The sequence below is a fragment of the Marasmius oreades genome, chromosome 8 (assembly GCF_018924745.1).
Source record: "Marasmius oreades isolate 03SP1 chromosome 8, whole genome shotgun sequence".
Classification (NCBI taxonomy): Eukaryota; Fungi; Basidiomycota; class Agaricomycetes; order Agaricales; family Marasmiaceae; genus Marasmius; species Marasmius oreades.
Genome location: NC_057330.1, coordinates 1,629,596 through 1,647,477, shown reverse-complemented (window position 1 = coordinate 1,647,477; position 17,882 = coordinate 1,629,596). Strand labels below are relative to the sequence as shown.

The 17,882-nt window shown below is 48.2% G+C and overlaps 9 protein-coding genes across 9 annotated transcripts; 3 read left to right on the top strand and 6 right to left on the bottom strand.

Annotated features, from left to right (window-relative positions):
* Positions 1-32: 32 nt before the first annotated feature.
* E1B28_012467 (uncharacterized protein) lies at positions 33-4,132 on the top strand (the record flags this gene model as incomplete). The annotated part of the gene is made up of 3 exons (XM_043157582.1): positions 33-474; positions 535-576; positions 627-4,132. 3 exons carry the CDS (start codon positions 33-35, stop codon positions 4,130-4,132), a joined length of 3,990 nt encoding a protein of 1,329 aa, XP_043004949.1.
* A 350-nt stretch (positions 4,133-4,482) lies between these two features.
* Positions 4,483-5,861, top strand: E1B28_012466 (uncharacterized protein; the record flags this gene model as incomplete). Its single annotated transcript, XM_043157581.1, has 9 exons — positions 4,483-4,674; positions 4,733-4,909; positions 4,963-5,007; positions 5,068-5,137; positions 5,202-5,323; positions 5,377-5,405; positions 5,457-5,529; positions 5,588-5,664; positions 5,717-5,861. The coding sequence occupies 9 exons, from the start codon at positions 4,483-4,485 to the stop codon at positions 5,859-5,861; spliced, it is 930 nt and encodes a 309-aa protein (XP_043004948.1).
* A 609-nt stretch (positions 5,862-6,470) lies between these two features.
* E1B28_012465 (uncharacterized protein) lies at positions 6,471-7,879 on the top strand (the record flags this gene model as incomplete). Its single annotated transcript, XM_043157580.1, has 9 exons — positions 6,471-6,638; positions 6,700-6,876; positions 6,955-6,999; positions 7,070-7,139; positions 7,195-7,316; positions 7,383-7,411; positions 7,469-7,541; positions 7,597-7,673; positions 7,735-7,879. 9 exons carry the CDS (start codon positions 6,471-6,473, stop codon positions 7,877-7,879), a joined length of 906 nt encoding a protein of 301 aa, XP_043004947.1.
* Positions 7,880-8,013: 134 nt separating this feature from the next.
* On the bottom strand, positions 8,014-8,661 carry E1B28_012464 (uncharacterized protein; the record flags this gene model as incomplete). Its single annotated transcript, XM_043157579.1, has 2 exons — positions 8,014-8,125; positions 8,192-8,661. 2 exons carry the CDS (start codon positions 8,659-8,661, stop codon positions 8,014-8,016), a joined length of 582 nt encoding a protein of 193 aa, XP_043004946.1.
* Positions 8,662-9,193: 532 nt separating this feature from the next.
* On the bottom strand, positions 9,194-9,813 carry E1B28_012463 (uncharacterized protein; the record flags this gene model as incomplete). Its single annotated transcript, XM_043157578.1, has 2 exons — positions 9,194-9,534; positions 9,585-9,813. The coding sequence occupies 2 exons, from the start codon at positions 9,811-9,813 to the stop codon at positions 9,194-9,196; spliced, it is 570 nt and encodes a 189-aa protein (XP_043004945.1).
* Positions 9,814-10,326: 513 nt separating this feature from the next.
* On the bottom strand, positions 10,327-10,993 carry E1B28_012462 (uncharacterized protein; the record flags this gene model as incomplete). The annotated part of the gene is made up of 3 exons (XM_043157577.1): positions 10,911-10,993; positions 10,710-10,852; positions 10,327-10,649 (listed from the first exon to the last, which is right to left on the bottom strand). Exons 1-3 carry the CDS (start codon positions 10,931-10,933, stop codon positions 10,327-10,329), a joined length of 489 nt encoding a protein of 162 aa, XP_043004944.1. The 5' UTR covers positions 10,934-10,993.
* Positions 10,994-11,154: 161 nt separating this feature from the next.
* On the bottom strand, positions 11,155-12,237 carry E1B28_012461 (uncharacterized protein; the record flags this gene model as incomplete). Its single annotated transcript, XM_043157576.1, has 5 exons — positions 11,155-11,423; positions 11,482-11,600; positions 11,649-11,716; positions 11,769-11,953; positions 12,018-12,237. The coding sequence occupies 5 exons, from the start codon at positions 12,235-12,237 to the stop codon at positions 11,155-11,157; spliced, it is 861 nt and encodes a 286-aa protein (XP_043004943.1).
* A 53-nt stretch (positions 12,238-12,290) lies between these two features.
* On the bottom strand, positions 12,291-13,271 carry E1B28_012460 (uncharacterized protein; the record flags this gene model as incomplete). The annotated part of the gene is made up of 1 exon (XM_043157575.1): positions 12,291-13,271. One exon carries the CDS (start codon positions 13,269-13,271, stop codon positions 12,291-12,293), a length of 981 nt encoding a protein of 326 aa, XP_043004942.1.
* A 742-nt stretch (positions 13,272-14,013) lies between these two features.
* On the bottom strand, positions 14,014-15,971 carry E1B28_012459 (uncharacterized protein; the record flags this gene model as incomplete). The annotated part of the gene is made up of 2 exons (XM_043157574.1): positions 14,014-14,626; positions 14,686-15,971. 2 exons carry the CDS (start codon positions 15,969-15,971, stop codon positions 14,014-14,016), a joined length of 1,899 nt encoding a protein of 632 aa, XP_043004941.1.
* Positions 15,972-17,882: the final 1,911 nt, after the last annotated feature.

The window sequence follows — 17,882 nt, the reverse complement described above, 5'->3', positions numbered from 1 at the left end:
CAATCTCATTCTCAGCATAACTTTAAGCCACAATGCAAATATCAAATTCGTTGGATCTTATAGGCGCAGTATTTGAGCGACAACCTGCATCTTCGAGCTTCCAGCCCCCACCTTTCTCTCCCACCTCTAAAACTGGCTTTCCTGTCGCGCAACATCGATCTAACGGAAAAGGCAGGGGTAAGAGCGCATTTGCGAGGAACAGAGGGCTGTTAACAACGGAAGCGATTAGTCGTGATGCGCCAGTTCCACAAGTGATTTCTCAGAGAATGTCAAGGTCTCCACAATCTGAAGAGGGATGGCGTACTCATATGAGTCGAGAGAATGAAGAAAAGGTCGCAAGTATGACCGAAGAGCAGAGGCAGAGCGAGATTGGAGAAATTCTAGAGAGGTTTGGTGCTGGTGTTGGAGATATCTTGAAGAGAGCACGAGAGGCCAGAGGGCGAAATGAGAAATCCGGAATCGCCTTAGATCCAGGTAAGTTTCGTTGGCTATCCATCGGTCACTTTCAACAGTGTAATTGATTCATGGTTCTAGTGCCCATTGAAGCGTCTGAACCCACATCACCCGTTCGCAATGGTAAATACCATTCTCATCTTTTCATATGATAATTAAGAGAACCTTCCAAGGAACACCTCTTCCTCCGTCCTTGTCTACAAGTAGCACCCGTCCTAATAGTCCGACTCGCGGCTCACGTAAACTACGATTTGCAGAGCTTGTCCCAGAAAACGTACACGTCTATGAATCGGCGCCACCATCCCCACGCAAAAAGTCATTTCTGGCCTTACCACCGCCACCTCCACCAAACTCTAATGAGGCTTCGGGTCTTATTTCATTGGGAACCTTCGACAACTGGACAGTCCAAAAAAAGCAACCAAAAGCAGGATTCAGCTCCCACCCCATTGGGAACGATGTCTTTGGAACCGGATCCACAGGATCAAGCACCCCCAGGGAACCAGTCCCCCAGCTCCCCGATACTACAGGAAAAACAGAAACGGAACCTGACGAAGGGACACCAGAATATATTCGAAGACGATACTTCCCATCTGCGCCAGCCGATAACCCTGACATCGCCTGGATGACCTCACCTTCCGCGAGCACGACGAGGCAAACAAGGTTTGACCTCACAGGTACCCCAATTCCACAATCAAAAGTGCTATCTCTTCCAACATACTTAGGGCTTCATCATCACGCAGAAGGTCAAAGCGCCGGATACACCTTGGATGATGTATTCCTGATAAGTAGATCCAAAGTGCCCGCTCAGAGAGCCGCCATGCTCGTCGTGTTGAAAGGACTTATCAACTGGTGGCGGAAGAGTTCGAATGGTGATCTCTCTCAGAGCGAGGAAACTAGATCCATCGTTGAAGAACTTCAGATGTCTAAGCCACCGCTGGTGAAACGTATCATGTTTGCCGGCCTGGAAGCACTATCAGAACGTGGCATTGTTGGCGTTCGCGCTGTGGAGATAGTCTGGGAATGTATAGTGGGCTGGGACCCTATACCAAATGGAATGGACGGAGAAGAATACTACGAGTGGGGAGGCGTTGAACTCGGAACTTCTGACATAATGGACTCCCTTCCTTCCGAGGTTGTACTACCGCAACTCTGCGACATCTTCATGACACCTCCCGACAGCACAGCTATTGGCGACTGCCGTATGACGCCAGTACAACATCTCGTCACATCGATTCTTCATAAACTGGCTTTCCACTCGAACAAATTTGCTGACGAGATTACTGCTCTCCCTAAGTTGATACGCACTATCATCCAAACCTCTATAGGCCATGACACATCTTCGGACCATGCGTCACTACCAGATATTTCCACGTTGAGGTTTCTTACAACCCTAGCTCTATCTTCTCGATCAAACGCCCAGTCCCTCTGCGCGTCTGCAGATCTTTACCTCCGTGTAGTGGCCACCCTCAAACCGAGACCGGAGACAAAGGAGGCCACAGGTACCATTGAGGTATACAACGGAGTGTTACGCCTCTATACTGCGCTCGCTCGATATGGGCTGTATTCACATATAGCGACGGACGGCCGTGAGCTGTGGCTTCAAGTCAGCTCGTACATCGAGACGATGCTATCTCAGCCTTTACCGACGATAAGTCATCTGAAGTTAGTTTCTGCATGGGCTGGCCTGCTAGAGTCCTGGACAATCTGCGCAACAGATCCTCATCGCACAAATCCGACTCACGATCTACTTTGGAGCCAGGTAGTTGGCTGGGAATGGGGGAAAGAGATCTTGTATCTACTTGAAACAACAGTGGTACTTTCTTGCGACATTTCTGAATCCACCTGTTTTTGGCGTACGAGAGCAGCTATTCTCAGAGCACTAGCAGCCTGGCTTGAAGGCTCGAAGGTCAACAGCGTAAAAGGCGGGGAGGAGGAGAGGCTGTCTGCAATGGTAGCTCTCAGGAAGACCTTCAAACCAGGCGGATTAGATGGTGAAAGAATTTCTGCCGTTGTGGAAAAGATGAAATCCTGCTACAGGGTAGAGGTCTCAATGTTGAACCACGGCCGCATAGGGGATTATGCTTACGAGTTGATGTCAGTTATTCGTGCTTGGCTCGCGTGTTGCCCATCGTCCATGCAGGAGCCATTAACCTCTCCTCCCTTTGAACTTCCCTTTGCCCAGATCTCGGAGTTATGTGCAGTCTTAGTAGCGCGCAGTCATTTAAATCAACCGACTGGGACTTACGATTATAGAGAGACTGCATTTCTGCGTCTCTGCAAGCGGCCCTTGACTTCACTACTCTCGTGCTATCTTCGCCTGTCCCGTTTCCTCCCTGGTGTTCCTGAAGACCTTTGGTTAGCACAGGCCTTTTCCATCATTTTGACATTGCAGCCTGGAGACGAAGATTACGGCCTGGGTATCATTGATCAGATACTTACATTGATTACATCCGAGTGGACAAGCTCAAGGGGATTAATCATACCGCAGGCGATCTGGGAAAAGGGTGGATTCGAGGTTGTGCGGCCTTTCTTGCGTTTTGAAATTGAACCCAGTAGCGAAAGACGTATTGGCCCCCTCTGTATCACTCCGTATTCATTATCTCTCGCCACAACGCAAAGGCTTCCTGCTATCTCAACCTCATCAAAGACTGTATGGTCACCGTCCGGTCTTCCGTTGAGGAGAGATTGGACTGTTTCCCCGCTAGACCACGTCTTGCATTCTGGTAGTCCTTCCTCGCTGTTCTCCACTAAGATCCTCCCATCGACGTTCGATGCTTCAGAAATAGAAATTGTGCAGGCGGCGTTGTTACTCACGAATCTTCGAAAAGAGGTCATCCTCAGGTTTGCCAACGTTCTTTCAAATGATGTGCTGACGCGCGAAGAGGCTGTCTTCACTTGTATGAAGGTTTTCATGCTAGAACACGAGCAAGACCAAAGCAAGGCGAATCCGGAAGTTTTCCGTGATAGCACGGTTGCGAGATACATGGAGGAACTACTAGCGACTTACACGCATCCCCAATATGCTACCAGCTTTCATTCACAATCCAGCCTTGAACAGGTCGCCGTCGGCTTTTTAGGCTCTTCAAATCCATTCTATCAATATTACACCGATTTTGTCGCTCTGTATGACTCAACCTCCTTTTCTCATCCCCTTTTTGCCCGACTGCTTCTCCCGCCAACGTCGATGCACTATCCTATCGATTACCGAAAACATCTCTGGAATGATTTCGGTCACGTCATTCGAACAATTCGCACACCGATCGAACAAGTGATAACAGCAGATCTCAAAGAATACCTTTGGCCTGTTGAAGAGGATCCTCAGATGATCAGCGCTTACCTTCGTGTCCTTGTCAAATATGGCCCCTCTCTTGAAGGCTTTGTCCGTCTAATGGCCATCCACCATATCGCGTGCAATATCTGGCATGATTTGCTGCATGGCAGAGATGCAAACGATGAACGTGCCAGTAGATTACTGATGGCTGTCGTCGGTCAATGCTCGCCGGTTATTGTGAGGGAAGTGATCAGGTACAGGCAGGAGAAAGATGGCAACCTTTGGGTACCTCCGACTTGCTTCGATATGTTAGCTGAGGACAAGGGCTATCGACTAAAATGTATAGAAAGATGGGCTGGTTCTCGCCTTTTACAGGATATTAAAGGACTATTTGACATTGACGATTAGTCAATCAATACTATGCTAGTACCAAAACCCAAATTCTCTATCTAGATATGATAAGCAATTTTTTTAATTTATCATAAATAACTATTATTTCGTCAAATTTTTTTTTCTAGTCCAGGACAATCGTTGTGTATTTAGCCATCTACCTCGTCGTCCATTTTTATGGTGAGGACAGTACTTATGAATACTTACAGCGCAGTTCGGTTACGAAGCGTGGGACCCAGCCACTTCATCGGGTCAAATTTCTGCCCTAAACTGCGTTGTCACAAAACCTTCAGCTACCGCCATCTGCAGCTACATGTGCTCTTGAGGAGATTTCGGCTTCCACAAGATCTATATGGACCACGGGCCTCATGGTTTCCTGGCCCGCGATCTGTGGTATAAACATACCCAAGACCACATCACCTGCAAGGAGACAAGGGCCTGATCTTTCTCTCCCAATGCTTATCATTACACTCCTCACTCTACTTCTTGCCCTCGCACCTGGGGTCACTCATGCTCAAACCTGTAAATGTGGGTACAAGGACTCGAGTGGGAGTGTATGGGTGCGAATTGAAATGGCTGGACACATCTCTCATTGACACTAATGACCGTTCCTGCTAGCGTGAAGCTATCATCTCTACCTTCACCCAAGCCGGAGGGGCACTCGCGGCGCTCAACACTGATTGGATTATTTCGACTGACACCCTATCTCAATCATCACCTGCAACGGCGAACGTCAAGTACATCACTGCCAACGTGATGGAGTTCAACGACGCTTTGGGTCTGAAGGCTTCTGCGGTAAGTGTTGCACGCTTCTCGGACCGTAGAGCTTGCACGCTGACGAGGTCTAGTACGATAACAGTGGTTCAGTCAAATGTGCTGAGATTTTTACCAAGGTAATCGAAACCTAGAGTCCATCAGGACGGTCTACTGAAGGCTTTGACAACCATCGACAGAGATCCGATATCAAATATGGCTCTTTCAGGATGCAAGCTCAAATCCCTTCCATCCCGGGAGCGGTCTTCGGTGAGTTCTGAGGAACCTTAAAGACGATTACACGTGATGTGGACATTGGGACATTGGGACACAGGATTCTTCACCTATATCAACGACGCTCAGGAACAAGACATTGAGTTTCTCTCTGCTGAAACGGATTACTATCAACGCGTTCATTACACTAATCAGCCGGGAAGCACTTCTGGCGCAGCTTTGGTCGGTGAAAAATCTTCTATATCATTTAGTTTCACTTCCGAATAGTGTTCCAGAACGTCGTGATCCCGGGGGCAGACTTCACGTAAGATGATGCCCTTCTTTAGCTTCCGATGGTTTATATCTCATTATTCAGAACTTTTGGAACTCACCAAATTGACTGGCTTCCATCTAAAACCGTTTATTCTTACGCCGGGTCGGGTTTAACGGTCAGTTCGATCTATCCCCACTCAAGGTGTACCAGCTCAGGAGGAAAATAATATCTAGTCTACCAAATCAATCACTAAAAATGTCCCGACGACGCCATCCGAGTTTGTCCTCAACGTTTGGAGCAATGGCGACCCGTAAGTCTGTCTACCTGTGGGTCAGGACTAGGATTGACCACCCCCCGCGAAGGAATTGGTCGAGAGGCCCTCCGATTGCGGATGCCATAGCCACGGTACAATGGGTTCATCTGTACTTCAACTCCACCACCTTATCTGAGGCGGCCTTCAATTCGGTGTGTGCAGCTGCTGGACACCCTGCTCCGTGCAACGTGTAATTCGAACTGGAAGAGTACGCAATTGCCTCAGTTTCTACTCTATCTTTCGCGCTATGTCGGTTGAATATTGTTATTGCTTTCTGGATTGGGATTACTCAACCGTGAATTCTCTGTTTTAGTCTACAAGCTCAGGCGTAGTCGAGGACCTACGATTCTAGCTATCATTCGTCGTCTCCGTCGTCCTTGCACCGTATCACACACGGGGTCGTGAACCCTGATTCAAACTGCGATGTTTCTCTGGTTTAGATGGCGCCATATTTGTGGTTTCCACTTCAGTTGTGCGATTGACCAACGTCTGACGATTGAGACTAGTTTACCGCTCCTTATTATTATTTGTCTGAATGTGCGATCGGGCGCAACTGTTCAGAAACACGATGTGGGCTGTATGAATTGACCATGAACTTGAAACACGTTCACGGGTCTCACGGTGTTCAAGACAGAAGTGAAGTAAAAGTAGCCGCTTGTTTGAATTATTTCCTGACCACTCATCCAGAAACAGGTTCACAGACAATCAGAGGTGGCCATTATTGCCCAATGCCCTCAAAGACCGGGTGCTCTAAGCTACATGGAGGTTTCTCGCATGGGTTCTAATGGTCCCTTGCGCTTGGCATGCTGTTCCTCTGGTATATAAACACGCACAAGATTGTCCGTATTCGACTTCGCTTGCAACTGATGGCCTGCACCACTCTACTCCTCGGTGCTCTTGCGCTCGTGCCTGCCCTCACTGTCGCTCAGAACTGCCAGTGTGGCTACAAAGACTCGAACGGAAATGTATGGGTATGTCCATGAACTATAGCCGGAGAAGCACAATGGATCACTCGCTTACATCGGCATTTAGCGTGAGGCTATCATCTCCACCTTCACGCAGCCAGAGGGAGCACTCTCTGCAGTCCAAGCTAATTGGATGATCTCCTCTTATAACAACCCCCAGACAGCGCCTGCAACGGCAAGTATCCAATATCTTAGTGCGAATGTGATGCAATACAACGATGCTTTGGGATTGAAAGCTTCAGCGGTGAGCTACTCCGCTGCTTTCCTTAAAACTTGAACCAAGGGGCTGATGTATTATCTGACCTTCGTGTTTAAATTGTAGTACGACAATAATGGATTCGTCCAATCTGCTGAGATCGCTACACAGGCGCGTCAATTGTTTTTTGCTGGGCAAGTGTATCAGGAACATCGTGGCTGACTTCTCCGACACTGAACAGAGATCCGACATTTTATATGGCACTTTCAGAATTCGCGCACAAGTCCCGTCTGTGCCGGGCGCAGTCTTCGGTAAGTTCTTCACTTAGACACTTGTCGCGTTGAAGGGGAATTGACTGGAATAAAGGATTCTTCACATACTTCAGCAATTCTCAAGAACAAGACATTGAATTCCTTTCGGCGGAACCTAACTACTATCAGCGTGTTCATTACACCAATCACCCCGGCCAAGATCCTGGCGCCACTTTGGTTAGTCGAGTCCAACCTGTCTTTCCGTCCGTAAAGCCAACTCATGTGCAATGAACTTGATCGCAGGACGTCACGATACCTGGCGCCGATTTCACGTATGGATATCTCTGTTACATATAGCTTACCCCGTCGATATTAATCGATCGAAACAGAACCTTTGGCAACCACCGAATCGACTGGCTTCCGTCAAGAACTACATATTTATACGACGGATCGGGCTTAACGGTGAGTTCTTTCGCTTCACTCATTACAAGTTTGCGTTACTGAGTACTCCAAAAAGTCCACTAAGCAGCTCACTGTTAATGTCCCAACTACGCCTTCCAGGCTCATCCTAAACGTCTGGAGTAATGGCGATCCGTGAGTCCGGCCCCTAGTTTTTGAAAACAAAGTGAAGAACTAAGTCTAATTGCTATCCAAGTGGCTGGTCCCAAGGTCCTCCGACTTCGGATGCCATAGCTACTGTGCAATGGGTGCATCTGTACTTCAATTCTACCTCTCTTTCCGAGGCGGCCTTCAATTCTGCATGCACAAGTGCTGGGCGACCTGCCTCGTGCAGCGTATAGGCTGTAGAATGCATCCGACGGCGTTCACCAAGTCATAATAAACTCTTGACTCTTCATATCGTGTATCTGGGGAAGGATATATAGTCTATTTCCGATTGATCGTCATCGTACACCTCGAACCTGTCAACCGTTGACTAGTTTTCTAGAGTTTTCCATTCGTCCTCAAGAATTCCCATCATTATAAAATCTTCCCATTTACCACCCACCCAGATCGATTTCCTTCTTCTGCCTTCCTCAATGAATCCTCTAGTAGAGCAGTGATCATTAGCTTTGACCTGAGGTGGCACCTGATGAACGAAACTTGCAACTCACATTTTTTTATACAACGCAAGGGCGACAGTGTTATGACTGAAAACCCACAAAGAGACTCGATGTGCCGCCATCTCATCAAATGCATAGTTAACCATAAACCTCGTCACCTCCTTTCCATAACCTCGACCCCAGAATTCTGGCATCAATGAAATTCCATACTCTGCATCGCGATTTTTTGGACAAGCTATGTCCATCCTGACGATGCCCACAAATGCTGGTACCTCCCCTTTGTCGTTGGTCTCGATTATCGCAAAAAATGTGCTCTTATTCACGATATCGTCGAGGGTCTGTTTGAGCTTTGGACCGTGAGGCACCACGTAGTAGTTAGCACCTGCAAGTCGAGAAACAGACTCCGTGTTCCACACTCGGACGAGGTTATCGTAATCGGATTCGCGGACGGCACGCAGGCTTAGTCGTTCTGTCGTAAACATCGTTCCGTAGAGGAAGAAAGAAGAATGAACAGTGACCATGTGTGTCCATGATAGATCGACATGCACTCGAACAAAGCGAGATGTTAACGGTGTCCAACCGAGCGGAAGGGTGAGCCAGGGGTCGGCTGATTTTTTGGGGGTCAGGTGCCATATATTTAAGGGCCGATGACGGCATGTACCGTACCCTCAAAAAGGAAAATCTTTTTGCAGCAGAGGAACTTGCCAAAAAGTGAGTGGGGTGGGTGAGGTGGTTGGAAAGCGGACTGACTGAAGGCTTACAACGACGATGACCCCACAGAGACTCAGATACTGTCTCAGTGAGTTACTATAGCCATAGCTCGTACAAAACTCTTATACATGACTTTTTGGCTCTGGCCCCTCCAGCTCAAGGCATTTTCAGATATCTTCCCGACCCCCGACCCATGGTCTGACAAGGCTCAGTGCAACACTGAGCACGTTAAACAGCTTCGATGTTGCGTCGGATTCTTCACGGTCCTGAAGTGACGAAGGTACGTATAAAGCAGAGGCAACATCTTTATGGCCCCGATAATGCACCACGATGCGCCACTTTTCACGAGCGTTCTCGGCGGATGATTCTCCCTTTGATCATTATCCTCCCCAACGAAATATTATCTCTCCCCTCCGCCATTCTAACCACCTCTCCCAGCGACTTCCATGCGTCGTCGCTGAATTCTTTCCACCGCTGCTTTGCGTTTTCCTTGGCTGTGCTCTTTCTCACCTGGTATTCTCGCGAATCGTAGGGTAATCGAGGGTTCCAGACGGGGAGTTGCGAAGCCTGACGCCTAAGCCTTTGATGTTCACTTAAGACTATAAATGAGAGATTCCGCGTGAGTTGATGAGGGAGACCACGCGATGCGGCAGAATTATAGAGTAGAGACAATGTACTATCCACTACGTTCATTGGTGAGCAGGGACCAACGACACGCAATACGATTACTTACTTCTCTTCTCCCACCCCCCTAACCACTCTTGGAGTTCTCTGCATTCGGGAACATTTCCTTCGATACCAGCTTTCTCGAGTTTCCGTAAAGTATGGACAGCATCAGCAAAAGCGGGTCGCCAAAGTTGCCGAAGATTCCTGGTTGCGAGTTTATGATGGAGGACTGATGCTGAAGCTGTCCTGAGGAATAAGCGATAGAGGCTAGTGAACGTGGGAGGTAGGCTTGACATGGAAGTCGGAAGGCATGAATTTGTCTGAAAGCCTTACAGAATCATTGAAAAAGGCTTACACCACAATCAGCAACGTAAAAACAGTTCTGCTCGTCCTTATTCATTGTACCACCTCAAGGTTCGGCAAGATCGCCATGTAAATGAACAAAAACTCAGTCAAGTGTAATATCACCGAGGAAAGTGGAACATCAAAGCATGTTCTCGAACGTATACAGGTCAGGAAGTCAGGAGAAACGAGAATTTAGGGGAGGTGTTGACCTGGTAGTCACTTTGTATCCTCAGTGCTTACCATCATAGGCACAAGCATTGGATAGAATAAAATATTGGTTCGGCATGAGGCATAACACTCGGAAGAGCAATTTTAGAGATAGACCAGGATTGCATTATAGGTAGGTCGATAGAAGATTCGCGCCCCTCGAAGAGTAGAACAGCCCAACACCATAAGGATCCTGAATCAACCCAACCTCTCATCGCGGCCCGCCACAGGTAAAATGATACGAAGAACGAGTAGATTTACTCTTCATCTTCCTCCTGTTCGTGCTCCTGCTCCTGCTCCTCTTCATCCTCATCCTCATCCTCCTTGGCAGCTTCGACTACTGCTGTAGCGATCCGGTCGAGATCTCGTTGACCATCTTGGCTTATTCTGCGTCCACCATTATCAGTCTGTTCCAGGACACCGATTTTTTCGAGGGATTGGCAAATCCTGCGCTGAACACCGGTAGAGCAGGGTGCGTGGTGCGAGGGTCGGTTTCCTCTCCTGTTACGGCCACCGTGGAGTTTTGCGAGGGCACCGATACCAACATCTTTGCGAAGGTATATGTGGCGGGCGACCGCGGCTGTTCACATGGATAGGGTTATTGAAAAAGTTCATGTTATTATCGACCGTGCACGCGTACCAGCACGAACATAGTACCAATCTTGGTCATAAGGAGCCAGTTCTTTATAGTGACCAGTTTTGACAATATCCACCCATGTTGGGACTTCGAGTTTTCCTGATCGTTTCAAGTGGGAAGCGTATGCAGTAATGAATGCGTCTGCGCTGTGAGTGAGTGCTGATTAGAAACTCATGTAGGCAAAATATAACGCCAAAGCCTCACGCAACGTCTCTTACACCCGGCATATTGCGTTGTGGAGATCGGAGGGACGAGGTCTTGTGGAACTTGAGGAACGACGGGGAGACTTTTTGGGTGTGTGGTGTCTGACTTTCGGCTTACATTTCGGCCTCGGAGAATTCCGTGATACTGCACAGTTGTGGCTGCTTAGTCATTGTATATAATAGCGGTCCTCTTCCAAGTCTTTATGTATTCTTTAGAAAAATCTATTAGGGGGGTATAAACGATGTCAGTCTTCTCCCTCGTCCAACAACTCTGGCACACCATCCTTCCACTTGACTCCACATGCAGAAGCGACTTCCATAGCGATCTGCCGCACAGCTTTCACCTCCTCACGGGTAGCCCCGAGCCGGCGGGCTCCCTTCAGATGCCAGTTGATTTGCCTCGGCGTGTCGCTCGCAATGAGGGTGCCCACAAGCATGTATGATGTCTCGAGTGGAGTAAGGACTTCGTTGTAACCATATACAAGCCCGTACCCTATGGTGGTCGAAAACCAGCCTACGGTTTGTTGCATGAGAGTGTGATACTCGGAAAAGAGTTGAAGAAAACGACCAACCCATTTCCGGGTACACAACATCGAGCAATTTCTGCACGGAACCTGCTGTATCACCGTAGAGATCTCTAAAGAATTTCTGACCTGCCGCTTCATGCTCTGGCAGGTAAGTTTTCCGATTTCTGTCGGTGAGATCAGAACCCTCCAGACCGTGATTATCATTGACGTACCTCAGAGGTTCCTTGTCCTTCAATTCCGGAGGCATCACTTCATCTAACGCTACCAGGCTGTTGATAGTCTTTCGTCATCTTGGTATCTAGACTAGCCCTTTTTGAGAATGAATCACATACTTTTGCATATCCACTGTTCAGTCCCGATTTGAACAACGCATCGCGTGTTTTGCGAGCGAGGAGTAGCCGTTCGTCGTGAGTCGAGGTTGACTGCAGTGCATGCCGGAAAATATGAGGAATAGCGTGAGGTTCGTTGCTTGCGTTATATGCCACACTGGCGACAATATACCACGGATTTCTCCAAACTGGTGATTGAAAACATGAGATTCAAAACTTAACCAGGCAACCTGCCATATGCATCATTCATACCTTTGTTCGACGACTGAGGTGGATAAATTGATTGTATCCGTTTCAGGAAAGATGAAGTGACCAAGTTTGACATTCCAAGCGCAAAACTTGGGCCAAACGTCGGAATGAATAGATGATGGTTGATGGTAATAAAGATGTCTGCGAATGCATCTCCTTCCGTAATAACCATATGTTTGAAAGCCGATATCGCGATTGCATAAATCATACACCATAATACCATAGAGTTAGAAAAAAGAAGAAGTGGTAAAATGAGAGTTATTGAGCCTCTAGTACCTAGTAATCGCACTCCGTATACTTGTACAAGAGTGTGTCACAGTGTCCAACAATAGTTTCGGCACACCCAGCAACACCTTCGCGGAGATGTGCAGCGAGTAAAGGAAGGAAGAACCGTGTGATGTTGTCAACATTCCACCGCTTGCGTTCACGGTCTAGCCGCTCAGACCAGTACAACGTCTCGTAGCCTGGTCGAGCAGGGGAGAGCGCAAAAGCCTCGAAGTCCGTCAACTCTAATTGATTCGGAGTCATGCTAGGCCAAGGAATCTCCTCAAACGCAATCGGATATTGAACCCGACCTTTCTCTATATCATCCCACTTCTCATCATACCAGGCCCATCGTGCACGGTAGGCCAGAGGGGGTTTCATTGGATGTTTCTGTCCGCACAAAGCCGCTCTGACCCATTTGCCCCACTGCCTCTTGATTTGCTGCGTTTGCCATTTCGCCTTAGCCACGGCCAGCTCAGCCCGTTTCTTCTCTTCAGCTATGAGTTGTTGAGCAATAACTTCGTGTTCTTCTGCATCACGTCTATTCTTCTCAACGTCGACGCTATCAAGTTTTTTCTTGATTCCTTTCACTCCAGCGATGAAGTCATGTCTCATGAAAGCCCGACGCAATTTCTCGAGGAAGGCCTTGTCTTCGACGGCGATGGTTTCCCAAGAACTGTGACCGATGATGTGACGAGTTGCCTGGTAGAGGTCGGTTATAGATATCGTCAGTACTCGAAGGGGAAGTTGAGGAGCCTCGGGAAGCTGAACTGGCGCGGTTAACTTGTCCTCGACGGTGACGGAAACCTGGATTCTGACTTTCGGCTTCATGAACGTCTTGCCCCCATGTTGAGCGCGAACGCGCTTTCGGCGAGGTAGGTTAGAAAGTCTTGCTTTCCCAGATGAAGGACTGTGGGTGGGGGAGGCACGGATGCCGAGATTATTAGGCCCCCTCACCAAAGGCCTGTGGACGTGCTCTGCCCAGCGTAGCATACCTCGGGTATGAGAGGGACGGAAGATTCGGTATTTAAAGGGTTGACAAAGAATGTGGGGGCGAATGAAGCTGGTAACCATATCTGAAACTGGGTTGTTTAGCTGTAGTCGCAAGTGATCGAACCTGTCAGAATATGTAACTTGTGGCTGGGTGGGTGATCGACGCTGGTAGGACCGGTAGATATTCCTGTTTAAATATCTCGAAAGCCATCCAAAAAGGCGAACAATAACGTTGGTCAATCTCCATACGTAGTGGCCTTTCCCTGCTAAGTCCATTGTTTGACACAGTGGAGATGGTGGGACATTTCTCGTTTAGTCCGTGGTCAAAGCAGACTCCAAAAATGAAAATGCCACGGGAGTTTGAGGATCGGTATGCGTAGTCGTCAGAGTAGGAGAGCTCATATTGTCCATGAACGATGCTGAACCATCAGGTGAGTCGCCCTTGAGTCGAGCTGTGGACAATCGAGAATGAAGCGCTGAGTGTTGGTAGGATACGTTGCACCGGGGCTTAATGCAAAGCAGAGAGCTTCTTCCCGGTGGCATTGACACTGAATTTACTGTGGTGCTGAATGCATATGTGTATTGATGACACCCTTCTGATTAAACAAGATTATATAAGTAATTTGATTTCATTCCTGCGAATAGCGATAAGAAGAAAAAAGATACGCCTAGAGAAGTAGATGCAACTACCAGGATTTCGAAGATATTCGTCGGCTTTTGATGTCCCATATTCACACCCTAACTAAGCTTCAAGCCTCATATTTCTTTCCTCATTCCCGAGTTCGTTTGACAGTAATTGCGAATGCCTATGCCAAAACCCGTCGCACCCCACGATCGCCAGGCTTTCCAGAGTGTAAACCTGTGCTACATTCGCAACCGCTGGTGAGAGAGGGGCCAAGGACTCATAAGCATTCTCAACGATAAATGAGGTCTCCAAGGACGACGAAGCAGGTGAAGCAGGGGGTGTTATCGGAAGGGTGATTCGACTAAGACGGTCGGTATACCTGACTCGCTTGAGGAGCACATCCACCATAGTCCCTCCCGACAACCTATTGCAATTGTATAACTCCAACTTCTTCAACCTTGGTAGCATCAGTCTGCTTGTCATTATCGTGGAACTTTGCGGGTCTGCCCGACCCGCTTCGTTATCACGACCATTGTTCGAATCCATAAAAGATGAGGCTGGCCCGGCTTTCTCGTGGCAAGGCTCGAGTAGCTTCATAACAGTATCCGACATGTCCGAAGCGACAATGACAAATTCTTCCAATTCCTGAAGCTTTGGGAAGAGCCAGACAAAGTCTTTGGTACGCATGTCAGTGAAGTCCATATAGAGAACTTTTAAAGGAGGATTGGACCTGGTTTCAGGAAGCAACTCAGTCAAACTCAGACCAGCATAATGAAAACCAATTCGTACCTCTTCATCAGTGCTCTCAACCCCATTCCAGTTGACCGATCACTCCATGGGCTCTGTGAAAAGTCGTTGGCTTCATCATCTGAATCGCCATCCTCGTAAACCTCCTCAACTAGGCCACTAGCTATGTCCTCTACACCAGGCAGCGGCAACTCAAAGTCCAGATTCAAATGTGCTAATTCCAAGTACTGTAGCCGTGGAACGTAGAGACAAGAGAGGATGCTCCGTGCTAAACATGTTGAACGAAGCTGCAAGGTGTTCAACATAGGCAGCCTAGCAACAGGCAAACGGGAGGCCGGTGGATGTCTGTCAGCGTGGCTCCAACCAACAAAGGTTAACTTCTGAAGGTTGGGTGTCGTATTGAGGAAGGAGAGGAGGACATAAGGGTTGAGATGACGAGTGACAGAGTATTCTGTTAATGTCAACGACGTGATTGAGGGTAGGCCGGAAGGCTGTACGGGATGAGTGATATGGTATTCCGACGCGGTGGGGAGAAAGGGTAAGGTGGGAAGAACAAAGTTTGCGGTGAGTCGCCCATCTTTTTCTCGGTCTTGCTTCCTGTTTATTTGTGATATGAAAGGGGTAAGGGGCGAGGGAAATACTTGGTCGTGGCCAAGAAGACTGGGAGGGAGTGTGAGAACGGAGGTAGAAGGGATAAACAGTCCTTTGGGAACATGGAGTAACGAATCTTCATTACTCAAATCGCATATTGAAATATTCAGAGAGCAGAGTGTCGACATCCTTTTGGAACGAGTGGTGAGGAGTTGGTTGAACTTGAAGCTCTCAGCCGGTCTCTCTCCATCGTTGACAACCAACAACCTCCATCGTTCCATATTCTCGTAGAAGGGGGAGAGCATGCCGAGCAAATTCGAATCATCCCTGACAAGATCTACGCGATCCTTCTCCTCCTTCACTTGTGGTCCAATCCTAATGTCCACGTCGAAAGGAAGAGGATTTGCCCTCTCAACCCACAATTTTGCAAGCGTGAGATTTCTCTTCCAAAATTTGGCTCGTTGTGTTGAGATTTCTGTTTCGGTCAAAGTCGTTTTGTTGAATGGCAGCGAGTCTGATAGATGGATGTACTGGTAGACGGAGGGGCTCGTTGTGATAACGTCATTCCATTTGCGACAAACAAGGGCTATGTTGAGTGGGGAAAGGAGATCGATAGCCGCGGTAAAACCAAATATATGGATGAGAAGTTCCGGGGGTAAAGAGTCGATGTTGACTGTTGAGTGTTCTTGAACGCAACGAGACGTGGTTGTGGTTGTAGGCATGTACGCCTTTCCCATTGTGATATGTCGTGTAGATGTTGAAAAGTGGGAGTAGAACGCTTGTGAACGTCGATTACGAGTGGAATAGCGTGAGAAAGGATTTGGGCGTGGCTTTCCTTGCTGTGATAACCGAGTGGCACTCGGGTTTTATGTGTTCTCAACTTCGGATCATATACTAGAATTCCTTCTATCTGGGAGCTTGCCAGGTCAGAGTTCTATTCTTCCTGAACATTGATTCTCCCGCTATTGGGGAGTCCGTGTCTATTTCGATGCCCAATCATCAATCAGGATTCGATTCGCCTACGATGAAAACAGTTGCGCAGGAGCTCAATGATCCGCATGGCTGGACTACGCTGCTAGACACCATGCCATTGAGCTATACAGTGTCTCAAACAGGCCAATAGAAATCCAATCGATACCCCACCGTCTTTCGTTTGGCCGAGATTGCTCTGCCTTGCACCCGCCCTTGCAAGTCCCACGTCCGATCTGGCGACGGCCTCAGGGTCATGATATAGTAGTGGCTTAAAATCTCTCGAAATCCCTTTACTTAGGCTCACATATTCACGAGGTCATGGGCATCAGAAAGCTCCTTGTAGTCGTCATTCCTCCGGGACAAGACGAAAGGAATTAGCTATCATAAGACACGAGGTCTCCAACTTCGGGACATGCCTGTTTCCTCTCACAGGCGCGGACCTATAGCCCTCTCCCGGTGTCACTATGGCGCGGGGACTCTGTTAGTACCTACCCCGCATTTGTATTTCTGCTCATCCCTCGCGGGATGTAACGTTTGTCCACATCCTCACCGCTCCGGTTCCACAAATTGACTTCAGGGATCTGTGCGCCATAAGAACGCCTTATATGACGCTGTCCGACGACAGATCGAGTAGGAGAAATTCTTGTTGAGCGCCAGATTCCTGTATTCTGAGGATCGACTCGAAGCGTAACTTGTAGATGAGAAACGGACATACTCATTCAACTTGTGAATTCAACCATATAGTTCAACTGGTCTCGACTTTTGATGTATGATGCCTCGGCCCGCCCCGCTAACAACATGAAAATTTGTAACCACGGTATCATCCGCGATAAGCTCGAGCTCGTGAGAGATTATCAGAGGATGAGATGACGCGGCAGATGGACGCGCTCGCACTCACTTCTCCTCACGCGTCCATCTCGCCGCTTGCAGCATCATCAAACATCTCTCTCTCGCTCTTCTTCTCGTTTTCTTTTGCAAACCATGCATTTCCTTACGCGTTCAGACTCCCAGAATTTTCCCGGTAGAAAGCCGGTTACTCACACAAACGACGTCGTTGTTCAAGAACTCAAGAAGCTCTCTCTCACCGAACGTATCATTTTCAACGCGTCCATTTCCAAGAAAAATGCGGACATCAGGCAAAAAAGGATCCAACACTTACAAGATCCAGAAAAAAATCCCGCTCCCGACTGCGAGACGGCCTCTTTCATCACCCTGGACAACGAGGAGTACATTACTCTGAAGAGGAACAAACCTTTTTTCGATCAGGTCAAAAATTATCTTCCGCAAAACGTGTTGGATTGGATTATAAGGTCGAATCAAGAACCTCAGCCTGCTGCGGGCAGTGCATCTGGTAGTGCAACACCCGCTAGGCAGATATATGCACAGCCGTTTGCGCTCATTTCTCATGTTCCTGGAAAGGAACCTCCCCTCGTATTTCCCGAAGCTCTTCATGCAGCTTTCGCTCACGCTCCACTCCCTCTAGGCCTTTTTCAAACAAAACACATCAGATATATACACAAGAATCTTCTCGCTCTTGACACGAAGACTGTCGTTCCCACTACCATCTCTACCAACTCAGTTTCCAAACCTGCAAAGGTCACTGTCCTCAACATCTCGAAGATCTGCACGGATCTGCACGTCATACTTGACGACCCGTCTGGTATGGACGGCATGGA